Source organism: Peromyscus leucopus, chromosome 1 (assembly GCF_004664715.2).
Source record: "Peromyscus leucopus breed LL Stock chromosome 1, UCI_PerLeu_2.1, whole genome shotgun sequence".
NCBI lineage: Eukaryota > Metazoa > Chordata > Mammalia > Rodentia > Cricetidae > Peromyscus > Peromyscus leucopus.
Genome location: NC_051063.1, coordinates 150,099,955 through 150,123,005, shown reverse-complemented (window position 1 = coordinate 150,123,005; position 23,051 = coordinate 150,099,955). Strand labels below are relative to the sequence as shown.

The window sequence follows — 23,051 nt, the reverse complement described above, 5'->3', positions numbered from 1 at the left end:
ATAGGCAGAAAGACATATAAGTCAAACCTAGCTTAGTTTGCCCTGCAGTGTATCAGGATGCTAACAAAGAAGAGAATACAGGTGAATGTATCTCAGCTTTGTAACAGAAGCGATGACTTCTAAAACAAGCTTCATGGACTGCAGTCAAGGCATTTGAGACATAACCACTGAGGTTAAGTACACGCTCCAGCTGCTACTGTGAACTTTACCTGGGATTTATTATATGTTTAAGGGCAAGTAGAGTCTGAGAGGAACTAGTACTTTTACAAGGCCACTGGAAAAAGTACCCTTTCCTAAGGTAGGCCACTGTAAGGCATTGCACAATGGCTGTCTTCAGAAGGCTGGATGCCATCTGTTGTGCTGGGGATGCATTTTGACATGTGGGTGATTCCCAGATTTACTTCTGGACTTGAGCAATACTGAACGGGTCTTCAGACAGGCTCCTTTTGGGATGGAGAGGGCTGCTCTGCTTATCCTCAGACAGGAAGACAAGGGTATCTGCAAGGTTCACTAGTGATGTCAGGTCAGGGCAGCTCTCCTCTACCTTGGGTTTCATTCTGGAAAGGTGTGAGAAAGTCTAGGCTCAGACTGAGCCCTAGTCAAGGTCCCTGCATCAGCCAAGAGCAGAGCTTCAGATACTGGTCCTGAAATGCTGTGGAAGGTGAGAATCAGCAGACAATAGTGCCAGCCTGATGTCTACAGGCATAGGGAAGTGATGACGTGACCTGGGCTGAGACCTCATCCATTGCCTTTTGCTCTCTGTCCATTACCCATTGGGAACCATTCATCTTATGTCATAGGTTTGGGGTTAGACTGTAAACCTCTAGGTATTGATTGGATAGAAACTTGGCCCTTTGCAATGCTGGTTTCTGCCCCTATTAATTCTAGTAAGCACACATTGAAAAACCTTTAGGAAAACAAAATCTGAATGTACATTGAACAAGTACAGATATCTCTCTTTTATCATTCTCTAAACAACACTGCATAAGAACTACAGCTATGGCATTTACATATCAGTGGGTCTGTAAGTCATCTGGAGATGGTCTGCAGAACACTGGAAGGTGTGTACAGGTTCTGTGCAAGTGCAACACCATTTCTACAAGGAGCTTGGGCACTTTCAGATGTCCCTGTTGTCAAGGGTTCTGGAAACAGGTGCCCTGAGGATCCCAAGAAACACTCATGCCGGTTCTCATTCTTTTCACTCCTTAGTCTGCTGGGAAGCTCCAGCCATGTTGCTTCATGGCCACTCTCCTGGTTCTTCCAACTGCTACCCAGTACTCCTCTGTGGACATACGGGAGGGGAGCTTTTAAAGCACAATGCTAGCAGGACCCACAAGCAGCCAATGTGGAGTCCCGATCTGGGATGTGAGTAAAAAACACTGCTACCTCCACTGCAACATCCTCAAAGGTACAGAGGGGTGAAATCTCTTTAGGGGCGCCAGACAATAGAAAACAGAGAGAGGATCCCCTTTCAGGGAGAGCTGTGACTCTATGGGGGCACAGGACGTACCCACTTGGGCATTTTGCCGCCATCAGGGTCATGATGGTGATATCGCAGCACGATCACTGTCACCACCACAGACAGGCCCACGATGATCATGGTGCTGGCGAAGTACTGTGCTGTAGAGAGAACAGAGGCAGTGTGAAACCTGGGGCTCCAGCAGCACCTACTGGGGTGATGCTCTCCTATCAGAGCCTCCTGTGTGGTCATACTGAAAAACAGGCTGTAGCCTAATATCCACACTTCTGGTGGAAAAGAGACAGCCGAGACCTCTAAGACTTCACTCCCTACCACAAAACAGAAGTGACTCTCCCACTGAAGCCAAACAGTCTCTGACGGCATACAGTTCCCATCCCCATGACACACTGGACTAGGAACGGAGCCCCGGCTGCAGCAGTGAGAATCGGAAACTAACCTGGTCACAGCATCCTTCACACAACCTCATTTGTTTCCGTCTTGGAAACTATGAAAATATGGGGTCTTTCTACTTCTGTCACTTATCCCTGCTCAGAAACACCTAACCTAGACAAGTCGGCTGTTCCACTTCCATTTCTCTAGACACTTATTTAATAAATAGACACTGAAGGAGCTAAGAATTAAAATATGTGCTTTAGTTTAAAAAAAAATAATCCAGGTAAAATAATGAATGTCGGATTGTAAAGTCTTGGGCTCTAGAGCAGAACATATGAGTGGTAGGAATACAGGAGGAAGGGACATTCTAGCACACACATGCCGCCTACTCCCACCCAGATGGGTCACGCTATGTTCCTCTGGCTAGTCTTGAACTCCTGAATTCTGTAATCCTCTTGCCTCAGCATCACAAATACTGAGACTACAGGTACGTATCACCACACATGGCCTTTCTTCAGTTTAAAGTCAAGCCACAAATTTGGCCTTTTTTTCCTCCTGCTTGAGCCAAGGTATGTATTGGCCATGGTGTTTTCTAATAGTTACAGCAAGTCATGTCTCCACAGCAGAGGATAGAGGGGCAGAATAAATCTCTAGGACCTCCTCCATGCACCTGCTGGGAAGTCCTAGGCACACTTGAGTCCTTGCCTTACCTATCAAGGGCACAGAATCAGATGTTGCAGGCATGATCTCAGCCACAAGCAGCATGAAGACAGTCAGGGAAAGCAAGACAGTTATTCCTGAAACAAAAATGTGAAGTGTTCCTTAAGCAGAACAGACAAGGCTGAAGTTACACCCCACAGGAGCTCAAGACAGTAGTGTCAAACAGTAGGCTGCTGGGGCTACACCCTGAGTCCCGTGCTTTCTGTACATATAGCCATATGTATTTTCCTGGGTACAGTTCCCGTCACCTGCCAGAGTCCAAAGGACCCTCTAACAGAGACAAGTTTAGGAACCACAATTTGAGAGTGTCAACCAGCATGATTACTTCTCAGGGTCTTTACTGCATTAGTACTAAGAAGCAGTTTTACACGTCAGGATCAGGAAACCGATGTGGCCAGAAGACGTGGTTTCATTCAGGTCTTGACTTTGCAGTTTAATTGGCTGGGTGACCTTGGGTAAGCTATTTAATATTCTAAGCCTTGTGCTAAGAAGATAGAAGGCTTGTGAAAGCTTTCTTCAACGCCCTAGATATGTGTTTATTTAGTAATTTTGTGATATAAGCAGCTCATTTTACCCCCACTTTTTATATCTTCACAGGGGAAGCAATTACGAGGAATTGCATCCCTATTGTAACGTGTATGATAATTACAAATGCAAGCTGATATTAAGCTAATGTGTCTCCCATCTATAGTGGAGGCTGGCCACTGAGGAGCAAAGTGAGTGGCAGTGAGCAAGAAAAGAAACACAGCCCATCAGGGTAGAAATAATTCAGTCCCAAGCTATATTCTGTCTTCTTCACAAGATCATGGAATCCCTGGACCCTGCCAATGCTCGAGAAGACTCTGTCTCCCGAAGAGGCAGAACCAGGAGTTTCTGATGTGGTGAGTCGGATCCTGACACAGGGGTCCATGAATGGTAGGTCACAAGGGCTCCTGCATGGTCGACAGTGTCCTGCAGAGCTTGCCTCAGAGAAGGACTTGGACACTTACCAAGGGAGATTTTCTCCCCAGAGTCTGCAGGGAGCAAGAATACCAGCAGAGCTAGGGCCGAGATGAGCACACAGGGGATGAGCAGGTTGAGACCATAGTAGAGCGTCCTGCGGCGCATGGTTACTGTGTAGGTGACATCTGGGTATGGCTCTTTGCAGCACTCATAGAACTTCTCATTCCTCTTGCCAGGGATTCCTGCGTGGGGGCCGGAAAAAGAAGGCAGGTCACCAGAAGACACAACTGTCTTTTGTTGCTAAGTGTGTACGACACAGGAGCACAGCCCTAAAAGTGGGTGACGGGTGTTTGAACAAACCTTTACAGGTATGCTAGAGCTGTTTAAAGGTATCTCAGTGATATTCAAGCAAACTGAGAGACATTCTTTTGATGCATGAGAAGTACTTACACATGGTCAATTTTACAGCATTACAAACGTAATTACAAACAAGTGCCACATAATGGTGTTTCTGTCAAAGATGGAAGAAATGTACAACGGTGAGTCAATAACATTGTATCACTTACGGATTCTGCAGCTGGCTTACTTTGTATAGTGTAAGTGCATTCTATGATGTTCACATAATAAAAATGCTTAATGACACTTTTCCAAATGTATAGTGAGTGACTCATAATAATATTGGTTTGTATTTAAAATGATACAGTATAGGTAAAAAAAAAAAAGTCAAAATGGTTACAGAGAGAAAAAATATCAAACTATTTTTCTAAGAATTAGAGGTTTGCCGACAGGGCATAAAATTGCTATGCAGGTATCATGTCAGGAAGTGTGTGTGCTAGAAGGAACAGTTTCTCAGAATCTCGCATTACCTTTAGAAGATTAAAAATGCTAGAGTGACCAGTTTGCCCCCTGACAGGCCAATAGACTTAGGAATTTACAACCACCCTGGTTTACACCTTTTTCAAACTACCTGAATCACATTGTGTACCCTTGCACCCCATTCAAAACTGTCATAGGCACTTTTTGATTTACAATCCAAAGCCCACCCCCTCTCAGCACAGTATTGACTCGACGTCTAGATGAACTGTGTCTCCCAAAGTGAAGTACTGTTCTGTGCCCAAACGCTGCTGTTGTTCTTCTGGCTGAACCCCACTTGTGATTTTCTTCATTTACACCATCATCTGCAATGTGCGGTTCAACCAGGCTGTAAGGTTCGAATGGATCCCACAAATTCCACACTAGCACTGCTGGTTTAATGGGCCCTGCCACGGCTCTTTGCGGCACCCACTAATTGATTTCTGCTTCTCATTCTGAGCTCTCAGGACGTGATGGAAAAGGCTGTCAAGTGTAGTCAATGAAAGGAACGGTAGAAAAATCCCCACGTTTTCAGCTCACACAGGTAGACGGCACCTCTTTCCTGGGATACAAGGTCTGTGTCTTTCGCTGGCCTTACCCATGAGATCCCATTCTCCATTGGGGATATAGCTGCTGATATCTGCCTCCTGCATCTGCAGGTCCAGGGACCACCCTCCATAGGACCAGGACCCAAACTTCAGCTTGCACTGCTGCACATCAAAAGGGAACCAGCGCACATCAATGTAGCAGGAGCTCTTGAATATGCCTAGGTGAGCATGGGAAATGATCAGAAGATTGAAGTGGAGCTACCGAACCAGGCTCAGAACACACAGCGGTTCCCACAGGCTGCCCCCCTCCACACACACACCCTGAAATCTTGCTAGACCTATTCGGAACAAACCGACGTGCTCCCTTCCCCATTTTTCCTTTTGCAAAAACTCCTAGAGAAGCACAGCCAAAGCATCATTGCCTTTTCAAGTTAAAACCATAACTATAGCCTCTGTTATGGAAGGCTTTTCTCAGGGAACTTTGTGCAAATAATTAATTATATACTTTATTTGCCCGGAATACATTCAGACTCTAAGCAATATGAGAAAAAGAAAGGATGTAGGAAATCTCAGAGAAGCTGATAAAAATGATGAAGGAGTTAGAGAATTGAAAATGGGCAGGGAGAGGCTGGTTTTGTTTGTTTGTTTGTAACAAACTGAGAAAACATCTAGTTATCTGAAAATATATGTAGAGTGTAATTCTAAGCTGTTCAGTTTCCACAGCAAGGATGGAATAACATGCAAAATTAAAAAGACAGAGTTTGGATGCAAAGGAACATTCCACTGAACGATGGTGGAATTCCCAGAAATGGACTTCCCAGAAGGCCATGGTGAGGAGACGCATACATCCACTCCAGACTTCTGTGGCCTGTGCTCTTGCCTGGCCACAGGAGCCCGGAGTGTCCTGGAAGGCACCCATGGCTGAAGTGATCCAGTGCTAGCTGAGCAAGGGCAACACATCTCACATTTCTTCTGCTGAATTAAAGACTGAACGGAGGAAGGAATTGAAGCGCTTTACACAGGTACACTCCACTGCACATCCATGCTGAGAAAACATAATAAACTGTCCCTCAGAAGTCCTTTAAATGTGACTTACAATCCCAGATACTTGGAGAGATGAGGATGACAAGTTCAAGGCTATCCCAGGCAACTTAGTGATATCCTATCTCAAAATAAAAAGTAGAAAGGCAGCCAGGGATACAGCTCAGCAGTAGAGTGCCTACTTAGTATGTATGAGGCTCGAAATTCAATAGCAATACTGTACTACTGTGTATGTGTGTATGTACATATAGTCACACACACACACACACACACACACACATACACACACACACACACAGGACTTACAGAATTACTTCAGCTGCCCACAGGAGCCTGAAAGTCACCACTGGCATCCCCTTACCATTAGTGGACTAAATTTCCCCTAATCCAACTACAGTGTATTTGATTCCATTTCTATGACAAGACCCAAGAAGGAGACAGAAAGGATTCAAAGCTTGTCTGAGGCTTGCAGCAAGATCAGTTAACTCCCAACAGGAAACGGATGATGGGGACATTCTAAAACTCAATTGTAGTGATCTTCTGACAATTTACTAAAACTCAAAGAGTCAGACACTGTAAATGTATAATATGCAAATTCTACCTCGATCTGCCTGTTAAAAATAAATACATGAAGCAGGTGGAGAGATGGTTCGGTGGCTAAGAACACAGGCTGCTTTTCCAAAGGACCCAGATTTGATTCCCAGCACTCACATGGTGGCTCACAACTACCCATTACTTCATTGTGTGCTGGAAGGCATCACCCAACCCCCTCTGCAAGGTGCCTGCAGTGTGGAGGAAGGGCTGGAGTCTGCAAGCAGATGATTTAAGACAGAAAGTCTGAGAAGCAACACTTCTTTAATCAATATAAACATCAGTGAGAGGGATATGTCTCTGCTAGATTCAATCACTTATTCATTCATGTATTGACACACAGCCACCTGCAGTTGAGGAGTGATGGATTGCACAGTGAGCAAACCGAGATTCTGTCTACAGAATTGTTATCATCTGCTAACAGGAAGAGCGTTGTAAACAATAGGCAAAGCCCAGCATCGCCATGTGCTGTGAGATAAGGGTGGGCTGAATGCTAGAGAAGGGTGGTGTGTGTGCATGTGTGTGCGTGTGTGTTATGAGACATTGGATATTCAAAGACTGCATATGTTGGGAGTGTGTTAGTGTGTTCTGAGTGTAGTGGCAACAGTATGGCAGTGTCATCAGTGAAGAAGATATAATTCTTGAAAATATGTTAAATATCTTCTGAATGATAAAGTGAAAAGAATTAATACCCATATCCTAAAACACACCTTGAATGAGTCTCAAAGGGCATGAAGCAGCAGTTTCCCAAGCTGTGTGGATTGCTCAATGAGCTGCCTGGGATCCTGTAAGTGCCACAGTAATGACAGGCAGGGAAACAGATCAACCCCATGAAGCCATTTACCACCAGGAGAAGAAGAAAAGTTGGGAACAAGCCACCAGAAAGTGCTCCCTTGAAGCTGGGTCTTGCATCTACCTTGTGAGCAGTCTTGAGTTCCTGAACACAGAATGTCCACTACCTTCCCAGGACCGCAGTACCTGTCAACTTACTGTGCCAGCTGGGAAGAGGTGAAGAAGAAAAGGCCTGCCTATAGTGTTCTGGGGCAGAAAGAAGAGCTGAAAATTACTCCACTGTGAGTTAATATTAATAAGAACATAAGACAGACCCTGGCAAAGACCCTCTGAATGTGATCTCAGTATCAGAGATGACACCAGAGTGAGTTGAAGAGATGTGTGACAGTTTTGAAGGGAAGGGCTGGGTGGGAAGAGACAACATGGATCCAGTCCTCCCTGAGGAGGGCAGTCCTTGGGACACCAGTCCTCCCTGAGGAGGGCAGTCCTTGGGACACCAGTCCTCCCTGAGGAGGGCAGTCCTTGGGACACCAGTCCTCCCTTAGGAGGGCAGTCCTTGGGACTAATGCACATACTTGCTTAAATTTTCTCACTGGATAGAGATCAAGAGAAAAGATCTTACCTGGAGGAAGATACTGGCAATGCCCAGATGCATTCACCAAGACATTAGTGTGGAATGTGGCATCAAACCGTTCATCAGCACTAGAAACAGGAAAAGGATTCATGAGCCAGAACCTCCAGGCAGTGGATTTCTTATTGTCCTTAGATGTGTTGTGCTTATGAGTCACAGAGTGGCAGCTTTTTGAAGGGTTCCTCTTGTAACTGGACAATCTCACACTTGCCTGGGAGAGCCATTTCCTACGAATTGTGATGTCCTGGTTTTCTTTCTGTTGTTGTGATTAAAGCAACTTAGAAAACACAGACTCACAGTTCTAGGTTACAGGAAAGTTAAGGCAATAACTTAAAGCATCGCATGCAGAGTCAAGAGCAGGGAGAATAAACAAATAGCCCCCCATTTTCTTCTTCTCCCAGCTACCTTTTTCCTCTCTCACCCTGCTCAGGTCTCCCTGCCATTGTATAACATTATTCCTGAGGAGACAAACTAATACCTACTCATCCAAAGGGACCAAGGACAGACCAAAGTAAGGATACCACCAAAGTCCAACTTTATTGGGGGCTAATTATAGGAATATAAGTTAGGGGTTACTTACAGGGGCAGAAATGACTCAAAAATATTGCATCATCAAAGTCTACCCCAGAATGGGTGAGAGCTCAGAAAAGCTGGAAACATGGCATATACTGTATCATCTGCAGTGAGCTGAAGAGTTTAAATAGTGTCCTTTCCTGCTATTTCCTGCTCAGTGAGGCTGAGACTCTTCCAGGCTTCCTTGCTGAGTATTAGAACATCTCATGTCTCAGTGAGCGTCCCTCTAAGATACAGGGTTTTATTTCTGAGGAGACTGCTATACAACACCTGCCTAGGGAATGGTACTGTCTGCGGTGGGCTGAGTCTTCCTAAATCAATTAGCAATCAACACACCCCTCTCCCATGCACACCAACATGGCCATGGGCCAACATAATCTACACAATCCTTGAAAGGTGAGTCTAGGTTGTGTCAAGTTGACAGGTGACTAACGAATACAGATGTTTTCCATTGTGTATCCAATACAAAGCTCCTATCCAACATGAAACCTAAAGGCAAGAGATGAGAAGTATGACATACCCACAGGAGACCTCGTGAAGCAGGGAATTTACCAGTTACCAAAACTCTAGTTCCAATCTCTGGAATGGGGCTCACACTTGATTAGTGTTAACAGATGTTGTTTGAATGACTAAAACCACAGATGCAGGGTCTGGGTACCAGCAGGGCCCCAGAGATTCCAGACAACAATGATGATAAGGTGGTGGACGACAAATTAAGTGTTTTACGTGAATGCACCCCAGCTTTATCCCCTATGTTTAAACTTCCTACAGAAAGAAGTTATGACTGGAATAAAGGAAACACAAGCACACCAGAAAGATAAAGCAACTATTAAAACTAACAGCTTGTGCTGTGCTAACCATCTCTTACATTTTCTACATTCTGATGTTTTGAGATCTCAGATGGCCCTGCTGGGGCTTCCCTCTTGGGATCAGGCAGTTCCTAGAGAGAGAGACCAAGTGTACCAGTTTCTTTACTGTTGCTATGATAAACACTACAACTAGCAGTAACATGGGGAGGAAAGGGTTTCTTTGGTTTGTAGGATACAGTCTATCAACAAGGGAAGCCAAAGCAGGAATCTAGAGGCAGTGATTGTAGGAGAGGCTTACTCCCTTGACCTTCTCTGCTTGCTTTCTTATACAAATACCTGCCCAAGAGTATTGTATTTGTTACTATTGCTGTGATGAAACACCATGACCAAAAGCAACTTGAGGAAGAAAGGGTTTATTTCACTCACAGTTCCATGTAACAGCTCATCATCAGAAGTAGTGAGAGAAGGAACTCATGCAGGGCAGGAACCTGGAGGCAGGTACTGATTTAGATGTCATAAAGGAGTGCTGCTTACTGGCTTGCTTCCCCTGGCCTGCTCTGCCTGCTTTCATATGGATCCCTTAACCACCAGCACAAAAATGGCTCCACCCACAATGGGCTGGGCCCTCCCCCGTCAGCAGTCACTAATTAAGAAAATGCCCTATAGGCTTGCCTACAACCTGTTCTTATGGAGGCATTTGTTAAATCAAGGCTTCCTCCTCTCTGATGGCTATCTGTGTCTAGTTGACATAAGACTAGCCAGTACAGGAAGCATAGTCCACAGTGGGCTGGGCCCTCACACATCAATCAATATCCAAGAAAATATCACATAGATAGATAGATCTATAGGCCAACCTGATGGGGTTAATTCCTCAACTGAGGTTCTTTCCTTCTTCCAGGCAATTCTACTTTGTGTCAACGTGACAAAAAGTTGCCAGCACACCAAATTTCAAGAGTCTCTTTTAAATCTAAATGGACCAAACTGGAGCCACACCCCTACCATCTACTCTATAGGCCTCTCATGCTCAGGGCCCTCACCCCAACGCTGCCAAGTGGAAACTGTCTCTTAGTACCAGAGCCTGCTTCATTACTTATGTTAGCCAACGGTAAACCCATCTGCCTTTCAGGATGATCAACCCAAGGAAACCAAAGCAAACACCACTGCCTACTCCTTCCTCTTCTGTGCTTTCTGCCTCACATCCTACCCAGAGCTTTGCCATGTTCCCCTCCCAGGGTACTTCACATCTTGCTTTGGGAACTCCTTGGAAAAACACAAAACAAAACTTGCTTAATGATAGTCATGTTCTTGTTCCCACATCAGACCATACTAGATTAAAGTCAATTCTATGTATCCTTAAAACACCACCTTTTATGTAAATAAACTGCCCCAAGTAAACACCTGCAGGTATGGGGAGATAGTTCAATGGGGTCACCGGAACCCAGCACTCTAAACAAAAAGCCAGGCATAGCTGTTCACACCTATAACTACAGCACTGGTGGGCAGAGAGACAGGTGGCTCCCCAAGCTCTGTAGCCAGCCTAGGCGAAACGGTGAGCTTCCAGTTCAGCCAGAGAACCTGTCTCAGGCAACAAGGTGGAGGATAACAGAGGAAGACGACACTGGATATTCTACCTGGCCTCTGCACATGTGCGTGCACTCGCGGGCACGTGGGGGCGCGCGCGCGCGTGCACGCACACGCGCACACACACACACACACACACACACACACACACCTCTAAATAAATAGAAAACCCAGGCATCCAGTCACCTCGCTAGCCACAGAGTTCCTCTCACATTGACAACCAAGGACCCACCTAGGGTGGATAGCTCCTCAGGCAGTCTGTTTTGCATCCAGGGTCCCTCAGATAAAAACTCAAGAGTCACAAGGCACCAATGATCCATCTTCCCTGGGAACCACACAATCATGGGTCAATGTGGTGGTATTGTGTTCCCCAAAATATTGTGCACCCTAATAAATTTATCTGGGATCAGAGAACAGACAGCCACTAAATACAGAGGCTAGAAAATGGTGGCACTCACGCCTTTAATCCTAACATTCCTGAGACAGAAATCCCTCGATCTCTGTGAGTTCAAGGCCACATTGCAAACAGCCAGGCATGGTGACTCATGCCTTTAATCCCAGAAAGTGAGCCTTTAATCCCAGGGAATGATGACAGGAAGCAGAAAGGTATATAAGGCATGAAGACCAACTAGAAGCATTTGGACTGGTTAAGCATTTGGCCTGGTTAAGCATTTGGCCTAGTTAAGCTTTCAGGCTTCTAGCAGCACAGTTCAGCTGAGAGCCATTGGAATGAAGACACAGAAGCATCCAGTCTGAGGAAACAAGACCAGCTGAGAAGTTGGCCAGGTGAGGTTAGCTGCAGCTTGTTCTGTCTCTCTGATCTTCCAGAATTCACCCCAATACCTGGTTGGTCCGGGTTTGATCTTATTAATAAGAACTTTTTAAGATTCATGCTACAGGACAATATTTTAAAACAATTAAAAACGTAAATAAATGTAAAGGATAGAAAATTACTTCCTAAAAAGAGGAGTATCCTCCCCAAATTCAAGAATATATTACAATTAGGAAAACAAAAAGCAACATAGAAACTAGAGCTGTGCTTGAGGAAATGAGTTCCAACAGACAGCAGGAGGTTCCACTGGTAAGCGTCAGGGAGGACGGCAGAACCGAAATGACGCAGGCACGCCCCAAAGGACAAGGCCAGCGGAGCCCACGTCACTGACAGAGTTCCACTGCAAGACAGCAGCCGGAGTGGGTGGGAGGGAGGGGCCCGCCGAAGGAGGAAGGACACAAGGGGATTCTCTAAGCAGAAGGAAACCATTCAAGTGTGAAGGCAGAGAGACGTATTTACAAGAACATGAAGGCCTCAGAGAGCTAGAGTCCCACACACCTGTCCTTGGGCAGGGTTAGAAGATACTAGGGTAAAAAGAGTTGGGGGGAGAGAGAGAAAGACAGAGAAAGAGACAGGGGGGAGAGGGAGGGAGGGAAGGAGAGGGGAGAGGGAGGGAGGGAAGGAGAGGGGGAGAAGAGGGAGGGGGAGAACGAGGGAGGGAGAGAGGGAGAAAGAGAGAGAGAAAGAGACACACACGAGAGAGAGAGAGATTTATACACTCAACTGGGAAGGGAGAACAGGGCCACTATGATGTATGATGCAGACCACTGGAAAACCTGGGGCTAAACTAGAGAGAGCCACTCTTGGATTGGCATGAGATGTCAATCAGACAGAAAAAAAGTGTGTTTTGAAACACAGACTTTTGATTTTGTTTCATTTTGTTTGAAGGCAGTGTTTTGCTGTGTAGTCTAGCCTAGCCACAAACTCAGAATCCTCCTGCCTCAGTCGTCTCGCAAGTGCCAGGACTGCAGCTGTGCACCACACCTGGCCAACATCATGGATCGGATTAGAGGCACATTTAAAAAAAAAAAAAAAAAAAACCTCCTAAGAGGCAGTTCTGTCACTGCCACGTCCACTCTTCTCTGTGTAGTGTGCTCAAAGAACCTCTTATTCTTCTTTCATTTTTCAATCTTACAGCAAGGGGTGGGGGAGAAAGGACAGAAACTCAAAAGGGGAAAATGTTCAAGGATGTCAAGATACAGATACAAAACAAAGCTATGATGAAGTTTAAAGGGAGGGAGGGAAGCGATTCATCATGGATGGGCGGGACAGTAGCAAACACATCTACCGCCCCACACCCAACTCCACAGGGAGACAAAGCGGGGAGACACTTGGCTACATCTTCACATGACTGTCACTGAGCCGCACTATAGTGACTGGAGGGGATGCGCTGACGTCACAGCTTCCACTCCGACTCAGGACAGTACTGTGACTTCCCAACTGGTTCTCTGGAACCCTGAGATGCTGGGGAGGCAATCCAGAATCTCAGGAAACGGCTTATTTTCTTTTTATTGTCTATGAAAATGGATATAAAAATCAGCCCACACTCAAATGACAGGATCTGAAGTCTCTGCGCTTCAAAGACAACCAGTGCATTCATGTGGCTCCTTTTCCTCCTTTCCAAGTGAAAAATGTAACAGGATTTTTTTCCCCTGAATGCACACACATTTGAACCTCCTACACAAGTCATCACTTAAGACTTCAGCTCGGCATTGCCCTTTTAAGAAGTACACGTTTGTACTTACAATTTCTCACAGGGAACCCATGTTCCTACCAATGCTGGTGATCCACAACCCCCACAGAAAGTGTCAGATGAGTACTGAAGCCAAGTATTTTTATATTAAGTTTGGCGTTTTTCTTCTGACTGATTTTTATATTTATAATAAATACCACCATGGGCATCTGTAATATCCATGATTCAATTATGAAAAAAGAAAAACAGTCCCTAAAAGCTTTTCCTTCAAGTATTTTGATCAATCTGACTGAAGAGTTCTCAAGACCACAAGAGAAATGGGCTACACACAAGATAAAACGCTGTTGCCGTTAGCAACAGCAAACCGGGAAGATTAGGTGACTTGTGAATGTGGTTCATCCAAACAGGCATCGAGATAGACTGGACTATAGCACTGCAGCTGCTATCCAAACAGACCCTTGTGTTCAGGGCGGCCGTTTCACGGTTCTGTTCCACAGACAAATTGATTTCATCAATAAATAATACAAAAGTAAACCTGTGCAATAGATTTGTGCTAATACCACTTATCTGTTCTGACCATTAAGGCTAGATAAAAGACAGATTTGGAAAGAAAAAGGGCCTGTTGCAACACACTGAGTTTAAAAAATAGCTCTCCCTCAGAAAGCTGAGTATCCAAAGCCTGTCACAGACCTCGGTGGTTCTGAATCTGTGCAGGTGACCACGTGGCCCAGCCCTGTGCCAGCAGAGCTGCCCTACAGACACCACAACACAGCAACTGCTGTGCAGGAATCTTCAGCCTCAAAGCTATGAATACTATCAACACTGGGGCCAGGGCAGGACAGTCTCCAGAATTCCACCTCACTCTTTCCTCTGCTTTTGTGTATATCTGAGGTTTGTGTATAGTTTGAAAATGGTATAATCTACCTTTTCTTCTTCAATGACTGGAAGACACAATGCACGTGCATAGTTCTTGAGGACATCAGATTTGGCCCTATAGTCCCATCAAGAGCTGTCTTTCCAGGATGCCTCAACTCTCCACCAGCCAAGGAGGACATGGCCTGCACGTGGTATGAGGAGAACACTGAGCGCCATCCCCACCTCTACTAAATAAAGGACAATGAGGGGGCTTGAACTCAGATATTCAGATTAGGGTTCTCTGCCTTGGTCAGGTGAGTTAGGCAGAGCTCTGCAGGTGAAAATGAGGTATCCATGTCCCCGGCAGTGGACATAATTGTATTATATACTTGGGGTAAATGGAACATTGAAGCTTGGGAAACTGGACCATACAGTGTGTTTAAGTCTAGCACCCAAGCAGTTATTCAGTTAAAGGGTCTTGGAAGCAAACTGGGGGTGACAATGAGATTCCACACTTTGCTTTCACAAATTCAGTAGAAATATAAGAAAGGAGATCTGCAGAACTTGGCTAGACAATATAGGATAGGACTTATGGATCTCCCTTCTGCACAACCCCGAGCTCTGACAGAGTGCCTGGTCTGTACCCAAAGAAAATCTTGTCCCACTTCAGCTCTCCCTATAGCATGGACATCTACTGCAGAGCATGAGAGACCATTCCTATGCCAGGAAGGTGAAAAGTGACCATGCCATCCATACAGGAGGAATCACTGGCTTGAGAAAAACAACGAGGTAGTTAATCTCTAGGAGGATCAGCAAGACCAACACTATGAAGGCAAGTATTCACCAAATTGAAACTGTATCTAAGAACTAATGAAGACTTTTAAAAGGCATCCAGCGGTACTGTCCTGCTGCATAGAGGGTGTATAGACACAGATACTGATGTGTAAAATTCATCACACGATCATCACACGAGTTAGGGGTGACTCCTCATAAATGAAGTCTCATGAGAAATCAGTCCATTCCCTTTGAGCTCTGAGTACCAGAGAGAGAGAGAGAGAGAGAGAGAGAGAGAGAGAGAGAGAGAGAGAGAGAGAGAAGTATGATTATGATTTATCTAAAACCAACAACCACCACAACAAAAACACCACAAAAGAAGGCAATCCATCTGTTTCAGAACACAGCAGGTTTAAGGCACTATTTATTTCAAATTTCTTAAGAAAGACAAAAAGTAGTTGCCAATAACAAGGTAAGATATAAAGTTGAGCTTTCATGATATAAAACAGGTCCAGATTCAGAGCAAAAACAGATAAACTGTATTCAATGACTTTTACACAGTCTATACCTAAATATCTTGCATAGATATTCTGTTTTAGTTCTATTTTTTTTCTAAATGTTAAGGGTCTTCAATCAGCTATTCATACAGTCTATCACATCCCATGACCAGAAATATTTGCAAGCCACCAAATTTTCATGGTCATTTCTACCTACCAGACATCTCAGGAGATATGAATGAAATACAGGTAGGAAACTTCCAGAATAGAGCACTCAAGAAAGAGAATAAAACTGTGGCTACAATGTGCAGAGGGGTTTCAGAGGGAAAGGAAATGGGGGGGGGGGCGGTATAGATCAGAGGCTACAAAGTAACAGCTAGGCAGGGTGAATAACTAAATATACAACATGAAGTTTCAAAATAATAAAAGTTGCACTGTTTAGGAATTCCTATTAGATGAGTGGAGTTGGCTGTCCCCAAACTCAAACACACAAACATAGGATGAAGTAGCGTTAGTAGATGATGGGCACATCATTTATTTCATTCCAGTGATCTCTCTGCATTTATATCTCAGCTAATATTGTTTTACACCTTAAATACAAAGAATGCAACTTATTTTAGAGTATCCCTTCTTTTCCAATTACATATTAAATTCAATATGATACCATGCATGTTTCTGTAATAACTAGATTAAACATTGGATAGTTCTAAGAGTGCTCTAAATAACACAGGATGATGCTATCCAGCATCAACAATGCTTCTGCATTTCTGACTGAGTCCAGGTGAACATCATCAGCTTGAGGAAAGTGTTTACACATAGCGGGGCATGCCCCTCAAATTGGTTCCTTCTCTTCAGAATTCTCTTACCTATTTTGGGCTTTTGATCCACATTGTAAATTGCAGGATCTATCCGTCCAGTCACATAAAGATCCTGTTGGAACTTTAGTTGTAATAACATTAAATTTTGTTTGAGAAAATTTTCTTTCTTCATGGCATTGTGTTTTCCAGGCACACACTAATGCAACTAGACATTTAGGAAGGTCTTTTTCAGTGTACGTTGATAATGTTTAACACCTACAGATGCTGGCCATGAAAACTGTCATGCTACATTTTCTAACTGTCTGTTGTAAGAGAATGGAAATGTATTTCATATTGTTCATTGTTTTTCCCCTTGTTGTGGAATATTAGTTGAAGATGTGTTACATTCATTTATGTTGTGGAACATTTGTTTAATGATGCAAAGATGGGTTGCATTCTTTTATGTTGTATTTGTTTAACTCTGTAAAGCTGTGTTACTTTGCCTGCCTAAAACATCTGATTGGTCTAATAAAGAGCTGAATGGCCAATAGCCAGGCAGGAGAGAAAAATAGGCAGGGCTGATAGGCAGAGAGAATAGGAGGAGAAATCTAGAGAAAGGAGGAGGAGCAGGAAAAGGAGAAGAGGAGAAGGACGGCAGGGGCCAGCCACCCAATCACACAGCCAGCCATGTAGTAAGAAGGGAAGAAAGATGTACAGAATAAAGAAAAGTAAAAAGCCCAGAGGCAAAACATAGTTAAAGAGAAACAGCATAATTTAAGTTAGAAAAGCTGGCTACACATAAGCCAAGCTAAGGCCGGGCACTCATAAGTAAGAATAAGTCTGCATGTATTTATTTGGCAGCTGGGTGGCAGGCCCCCAAAGAGTAAAAAGAGCCAACTACACCCCTGATGTAATACATTTTGTGTGGATAAGACTCTCTGGGAAAAATACAGTCAATGAGCAATGTACTTTATCCTTTTCGAGTCTTTCATGCTTTCTTATTATTTAAAATTATGTGATTTCTAGGAATTTTTTTACATGGCACTAAAGTAACAATTTTATTCTGTTCCACATACCATAGTTACTGTCAATTAAGGAGTATTTTTGTAATCCTCCAGTGGACACCAGAAACAGTGGATGGCACTAGCTACTATGTGTGTTCTTTATGAATATACATACCTTTACTGAAGTTTGATTTATAAATTAGGCATAATGAGATTACTAATAGCTAAGAGATTTCAGCATTATACATGCCTGTAACCCCAGGACTTGGGCACCTGAAGAAGTATCATGAATTTAAAGAAAGCTTGGACAATCAGCAAGATCTTACCTCCAAAACAATGATTGGATTTAGTGGGGAAACATTTTAATTAAAACTTAAGTATTTATGTTTGTAAGTATTATTTTATACTAGAGGGAACTTTATTGTAATTTTTTAAAAAGCGGATTGATTAAAAGGATGAAAAGGTAAATCAATCGGAAAGACAATATCTGCGAAAGAGCTAACTGGCTAAAATAAGTTACCAAGCCACCGAGAGAACACTTAACATTCAACAATGTGGAAACAACTCCACTGAACAGATGGGCCAGTTTAACAGACATATCACCAAAGAGAAAAACAGCAAATGAGCATATGAAAGAGGTTCCTTACAGCAGAGCCTGGGAAGTGCAAACTAATCCAGACACCACTACACACCTTTCAGCATGGCTGCGATCCAGAAGGATGACAACAACAAATGTCTAAGGATGTGGAAGAGAAAAGACCTCCCTCCCCTCATCCTCTGCTGCTGGGACACAGAACAGGAAGTTGCATTGGAAGAGTCTGGCAGTTTCTTACCCAACTAAACATACCTTTATCAATAAATCTAACAATTGACTTCTGGAGTTTACCCAAAGGAGTGGAAAACTTCATCTACAAAATTATACAACTGTCTAGATCAGCTTTATTCACAGTTGCCAAAGTTCGGAAGGGATGGCTATGCTTCATTAGGCGAGTGGGTAAACTGTGGAAAGTTATCCAGTGGCAAAATGAAGAAGATTGGGATATATCAAATATGCATGTTACTAAGGGAAAGAAGCCAGTGAGAAAAGGTTACATACTGTATGGGTCCAACTCTGATTTTCTGGAAAGGGCCAGGGGTTGGAGGCAGAAGATGAACAGGTTAGACACAGAAGGCATTCATGGGCAATGGATATGTTGCCAGTCAGCGGGCTTAGGGTTCAAATATTAGAGTCTCTCTACAGGGCTTGTATAGCAGGGTCTTAGAATTTAGCCAGTGTTGGGGTTCTCAGCCAGAGTTCTGAGATCATGGCACTGAAGATGTGGTGATGTCCTACAACTCCTGACTACCAGTGTCTATAGGTTCTCTTCTCTGGTTCTTTACAGGTTCTCGATAGTTCAACGTATGCAACCCTCTTTTTGTTCCCTTCTTCCTGTATGGGACACTCTTGAACTGTTCTGTTTCTTCCAATATCAGAAACCTTTCACACCCCAATGGCCACTGCTAAGAAAACTTGGCTGTCTTCCTCCTCTGAGACCACACTTGGAAGCCAGGGTGAGAGATGGGGTACCTGGCAATGCTCAGAAATGAGTGTACCGTGAGGCACAGTCTGGATGACTAAGGCATGGGACACCCAGTCAGGACAGATGGTTGACAACCCACTGCCATGTTTCAGTATGGGTCAGCTGCGGCCAGGCCACCACTGTTCCACTGCTGCTTCTGCTGCCATGCTGCCCCAGCCACCCTCTGCTGCTCCTTTCTTCGAATGCCAGCTCAGCCTGTACCCTTGGAAGTATACAGAAGGCAATTCCAATGAAGCCTTTTATTGGACATAAAGCTACCTCACCCCTGGAGCCAGGACAGATGAGTGTCTACAGTCAACTCCCTGAGCCCAAGAAGCCTGCTTAGGTAGCAGAGGTATTTGAACAAATTACAGACACTTGTTTGGGCTAATCATGGCCTTGCCACAGTCACGGACACTTCATGCTTTGAGACAATCACAGCCTTACTTAGTACTAATCATACCTTTCTATCTTGGGGGATGTGCTCTCCTTTTGTCCTCCCTGGGCCAGGTGGAATGGTTGTAGAGTCTTCTAGAGCTCATCGAAGTTTATGACAGTAAAAAGTCTGGATCAAACCATTTCAAATAGCCCTGACTGCACCTGAACCTGAAGAACCAGGGTAATCAGCCTCAACCTTCACAGTTATCTCATGGAGTCCACTGAGACAGCTGATGATGGCATACACCGAGTCTAGCAGACTGTTAAATGAACTGTTCAGTATTTTTACTCAAGACAGCTGGTAAAGCCAGACAGGTGCTACTTAGGGTGTCAAATTACCTTTGTTCTCAACATCTTTGATTGATTACAGGAAAATGAACATTAGGACTGATTACAATATAAACATAAAGAACACATTAACACTAGCACTGATTTTAACAGAGTCCAACAGTGCTTCACAATACTTTACACTTAGTACCCCAGTGAAAGGTCCCACACCCTCTTCTTCTGTTTTAAATGTTCTCTGTAGAATAATGATAGAAACATGTCATTGGCTATTTATTTGAATGCACAGTATATACAACTCCAAGAGTGAACAGTAATGTACACTATGGACTCTGGGTGATAATGAAATGTCAACATCAGTCCATCAATATAACAAAGGGATTATACTAGTGGATGAATGATAGGAGGTGGATGCTGTGCATGTGGCAGGGGGCAGGAGGGAGGTGGGCAAGGGAGCTACAATTGTAAAATTCCCCTAAAAATAAAATATAGGGCTGGGGATATGGCTAACATGTAAACTCTGCAGGCCATGGATTTAATTCAAGGCAGCATAAAATAAATTCTTTATATACATTTAAAAGTCAATGTGATTTTTTAATCCATATTTCTACTTTTGTAAGTTCATATTCTTTAAATTTAGAAATCTATTGGCACAAATGTATCTACAATGTTGTCAGTGGGTTTTAAATATCTGTCTACAGTCACAAACTCCGACACTAGTGACCACAAGCAACACCTTCTTTACTTTTGAAACTATTCCCCAAGGTGTGTCTATTAGTTCTTTTCAAAAACCAGTATTAGAGATGTGTATTCTATTTTTCTTATTTAACGAATTTCTAGTCTTTATTATTCCTTCCTTTTCTCTTAAAACTATCGATATCTTCTTGAGATTGGTATTTAAGTCACGAATTTTCCCTTTAAACCATTTCTAATGTAAGTATTGGAAGATACCTGCTCCTATATATTTTCATGGGAAGCAAACTTATTAACGATTCTTACAGTGTCTGCTGGGGTAGGTACTTCTTTGGATACTTGCTTTTTGTAGCACATCTTTTCTGCTTTTGCTTCTACCTCCTGCATGTGCATGCTTACAGATTTTTTTTCTTCTTTAGTTATTGCTCAGAGATTTCTGTCGGGTTCTTATTGTTGTTATTATTACTTTTTTAACCCACTGACTAACCCATGTAGTTTTCACTGATTAGCTGTGATGGACTGTTTCTACTATCCAATGTTATGACTGACTTCTCCACTCACTGAATTTCCTCCTTTCTCTAGCCTCTTGCATTTTCCTTGTCCCTTCCCTTCTTACTACCTGTATGGTGGATAAATATACAACTCTTACGTTTCTACCTGAAGTATTCAATCATCTTTAAATTGTGTATTTAACTAAAGCTGGTGTATTTTTTTTAAATCTATCTTACTAAATTCTATGGTCTTCCTGGGCAGCTGGATGAGCATTTTACTCTACACACTGTATGGACACTGCCCCTCACACCACTCTTTTCCAATATTTTAATTCAACTTCTGTGTTCTTGGCTGCTGGTGGTCTCGAACCCCCAGCCTTGTACACACTAAGCAGATATTCTATCTCTGAGCTATTGTTCTACCCTTTGTCTTTAATATAAACTTACCTTTATTATCTTATACATTCAGAGTTGTTTATATTAAGATAACCCCTCACCCATTGACCTGAATTTTGAAACTACTTACTTTGCTCACTCTTCCCATACCTCACTCCTAAATCTATCTTCTGGTCATTTCTTTGATGTCAGTGTGCATCCTGCATGGTCAATTTCTTCAGTCTTTGTTTCCCTGGAGATATACTAATTTCACCTTCGGTGTAGAGCACGGTTTAGCTTGGGACAGAATTCTAGGTTGACAATTATTTTCTTTTAATGTTTAAAAGAATTATGATAGTTTGGGGCACCTAATGTTGTCTTTAAAAAGCTCTGGCATTTAGCTGGCTTTTGGGAACCTGTTGCCCATGGTGGATTACCACGCCCAGCCTTTATGCAAGAGGAGGAGCTTGGGGCCTATCTTGACATGCCATGCTTTGTTCAAGCCCATGGGAGGCCTGCCCCTTTCTGAGTGGAGACTGAGGAGGAGGAGTGGATGGGGAGGGAGGGGAAACTGTGGTCCTATGTAAAATAAATGAAAAAAAAAAAGCTAGTTTTTTTGTTTGTTTGTTTGTTTGTTTTAAAGGCTCTGAGTTCCTTTTTCTCTATCTTTTTCCAGAGCCTCCTTTGGCTTCAGCATTCTGCAGCTTTATTTGCTTGGCATATCTCCTTGGCTCCTTTCTTATTACACATCTCTCCTTAGACTCACATCTCCTGAACCTGAGGATTTATGTTTTATACTGATGTTATTAAATTCTCAGCAATTCTTTTGGATCATGTCTTCTGGACAGAAAGCACAGTTTCAGTGGGAAACTCCCCTCCCCCCACAACACACACCATGTTGACTGCCTGGGCTATTCTGCAGCTGTTTGTAGACTTCGGGCAATTGACAGATGTAGAAAACGAGATTTCTGGAAATGGCTTAATTGGTAGAGCTTTGACTCCCTGCCCATTGTAGATAAACAATTTTAGTGTTCATTTCCAAATCCTTTTATGCCATGTAAGTCTGTACTGGTTTGGCTTTTCCATTGAACTGTCCAAAACATTTGCCTTTCCCCATGTGACTTAATACATTCTGAAACATGCTCACTTTTCTATCTGTATGAAAGTCGGACCTTCATCAGTTTTCTAAAGACAATTTTTAATGCCTTCCCTGCATTCTTTCTATTACTGCTTCCCACAATGCTAAGCCAGGCTACAGGGAAACACCAGCTGATTAGGCAGAGTTAGGAGCCCTGTCTCTCTTGATAAGAGCTCAGCCTTCCAGACCTGTTGTATTGTGACCTTGGACACACTGTGTACATTTTAAATCCACAGTTCACCTAATCTAAAATTAATGGTGCCTTCTCTCAAGGGCTACTTAGGCATACGCAGCATCTGTGAGGACCTCCACAGAGATGCCAGGAGTGTTGATGCCACATCATTGCCAATTACTGTTCCCCATTCTTCCTGCTTCCCTCTGACTCATGCAGGAAATTGCTTCTGCTCCATCAAGTGCATCTCACCTGGCATCCCAGGCCGACGCTGAGTTTTCTAATTTGACTACTTCTCATTTTTACTCATTCTACTTGATTCTTGCTTTTCAAATGCTATGTAGCTCTTTTCTTGTGTTTCCAACTCTTAATTGTGTTTAATTACGTCCCTTTTACTGTGTTTGTAAATGCTTACTCAAAGTGATCTGATTCTTTATTTTGTAATTATAACTTAACGAGTTCATTTTCAGCAGTTTTTAAAATTGTCTTAATCCCCAATGTCTTTCTGTGCAACTT

General features: G+C 43.4%; 1 protein-coding gene across 1 annotated transcript in view; it reads right to left on the bottom strand.

The window, feature by feature from the left end:
• Chrna7 (cholinergic receptor nicotinic alpha 7 subunit) overlaps nucleotides 1-23,051 on the bottom strand; it is a 120,793-nt gene that overhangs the window by 7,567 nt on the left and 90,175 nt on the right. The window contains exons 5-9 of the mRNA XM_028872855.2: nucleotides 7,961-8,040; nucleotides 4,965-5,132; nucleotides 3,562-3,756; nucleotides 2,563-2,649; nucleotides 1,511-1,620 (exon numbers count right to left, since the gene is read on the bottom strand). Coding sequence (XP_028728688.1) covers nucleotides 1,511-1,620; nucleotides 2,563-2,649; nucleotides 3,562-3,756; nucleotides 4,965-5,132; nucleotides 7,961-8,040 — 640 coding nt within the window. The remainder of the gene's footprint in view (nucleotides 1-1,510; nucleotides 1,621-2,562; nucleotides 2,650-3,561; nucleotides 3,757-4,964; nucleotides 5,133-7,960; nucleotides 8,041-23,051) is intronic.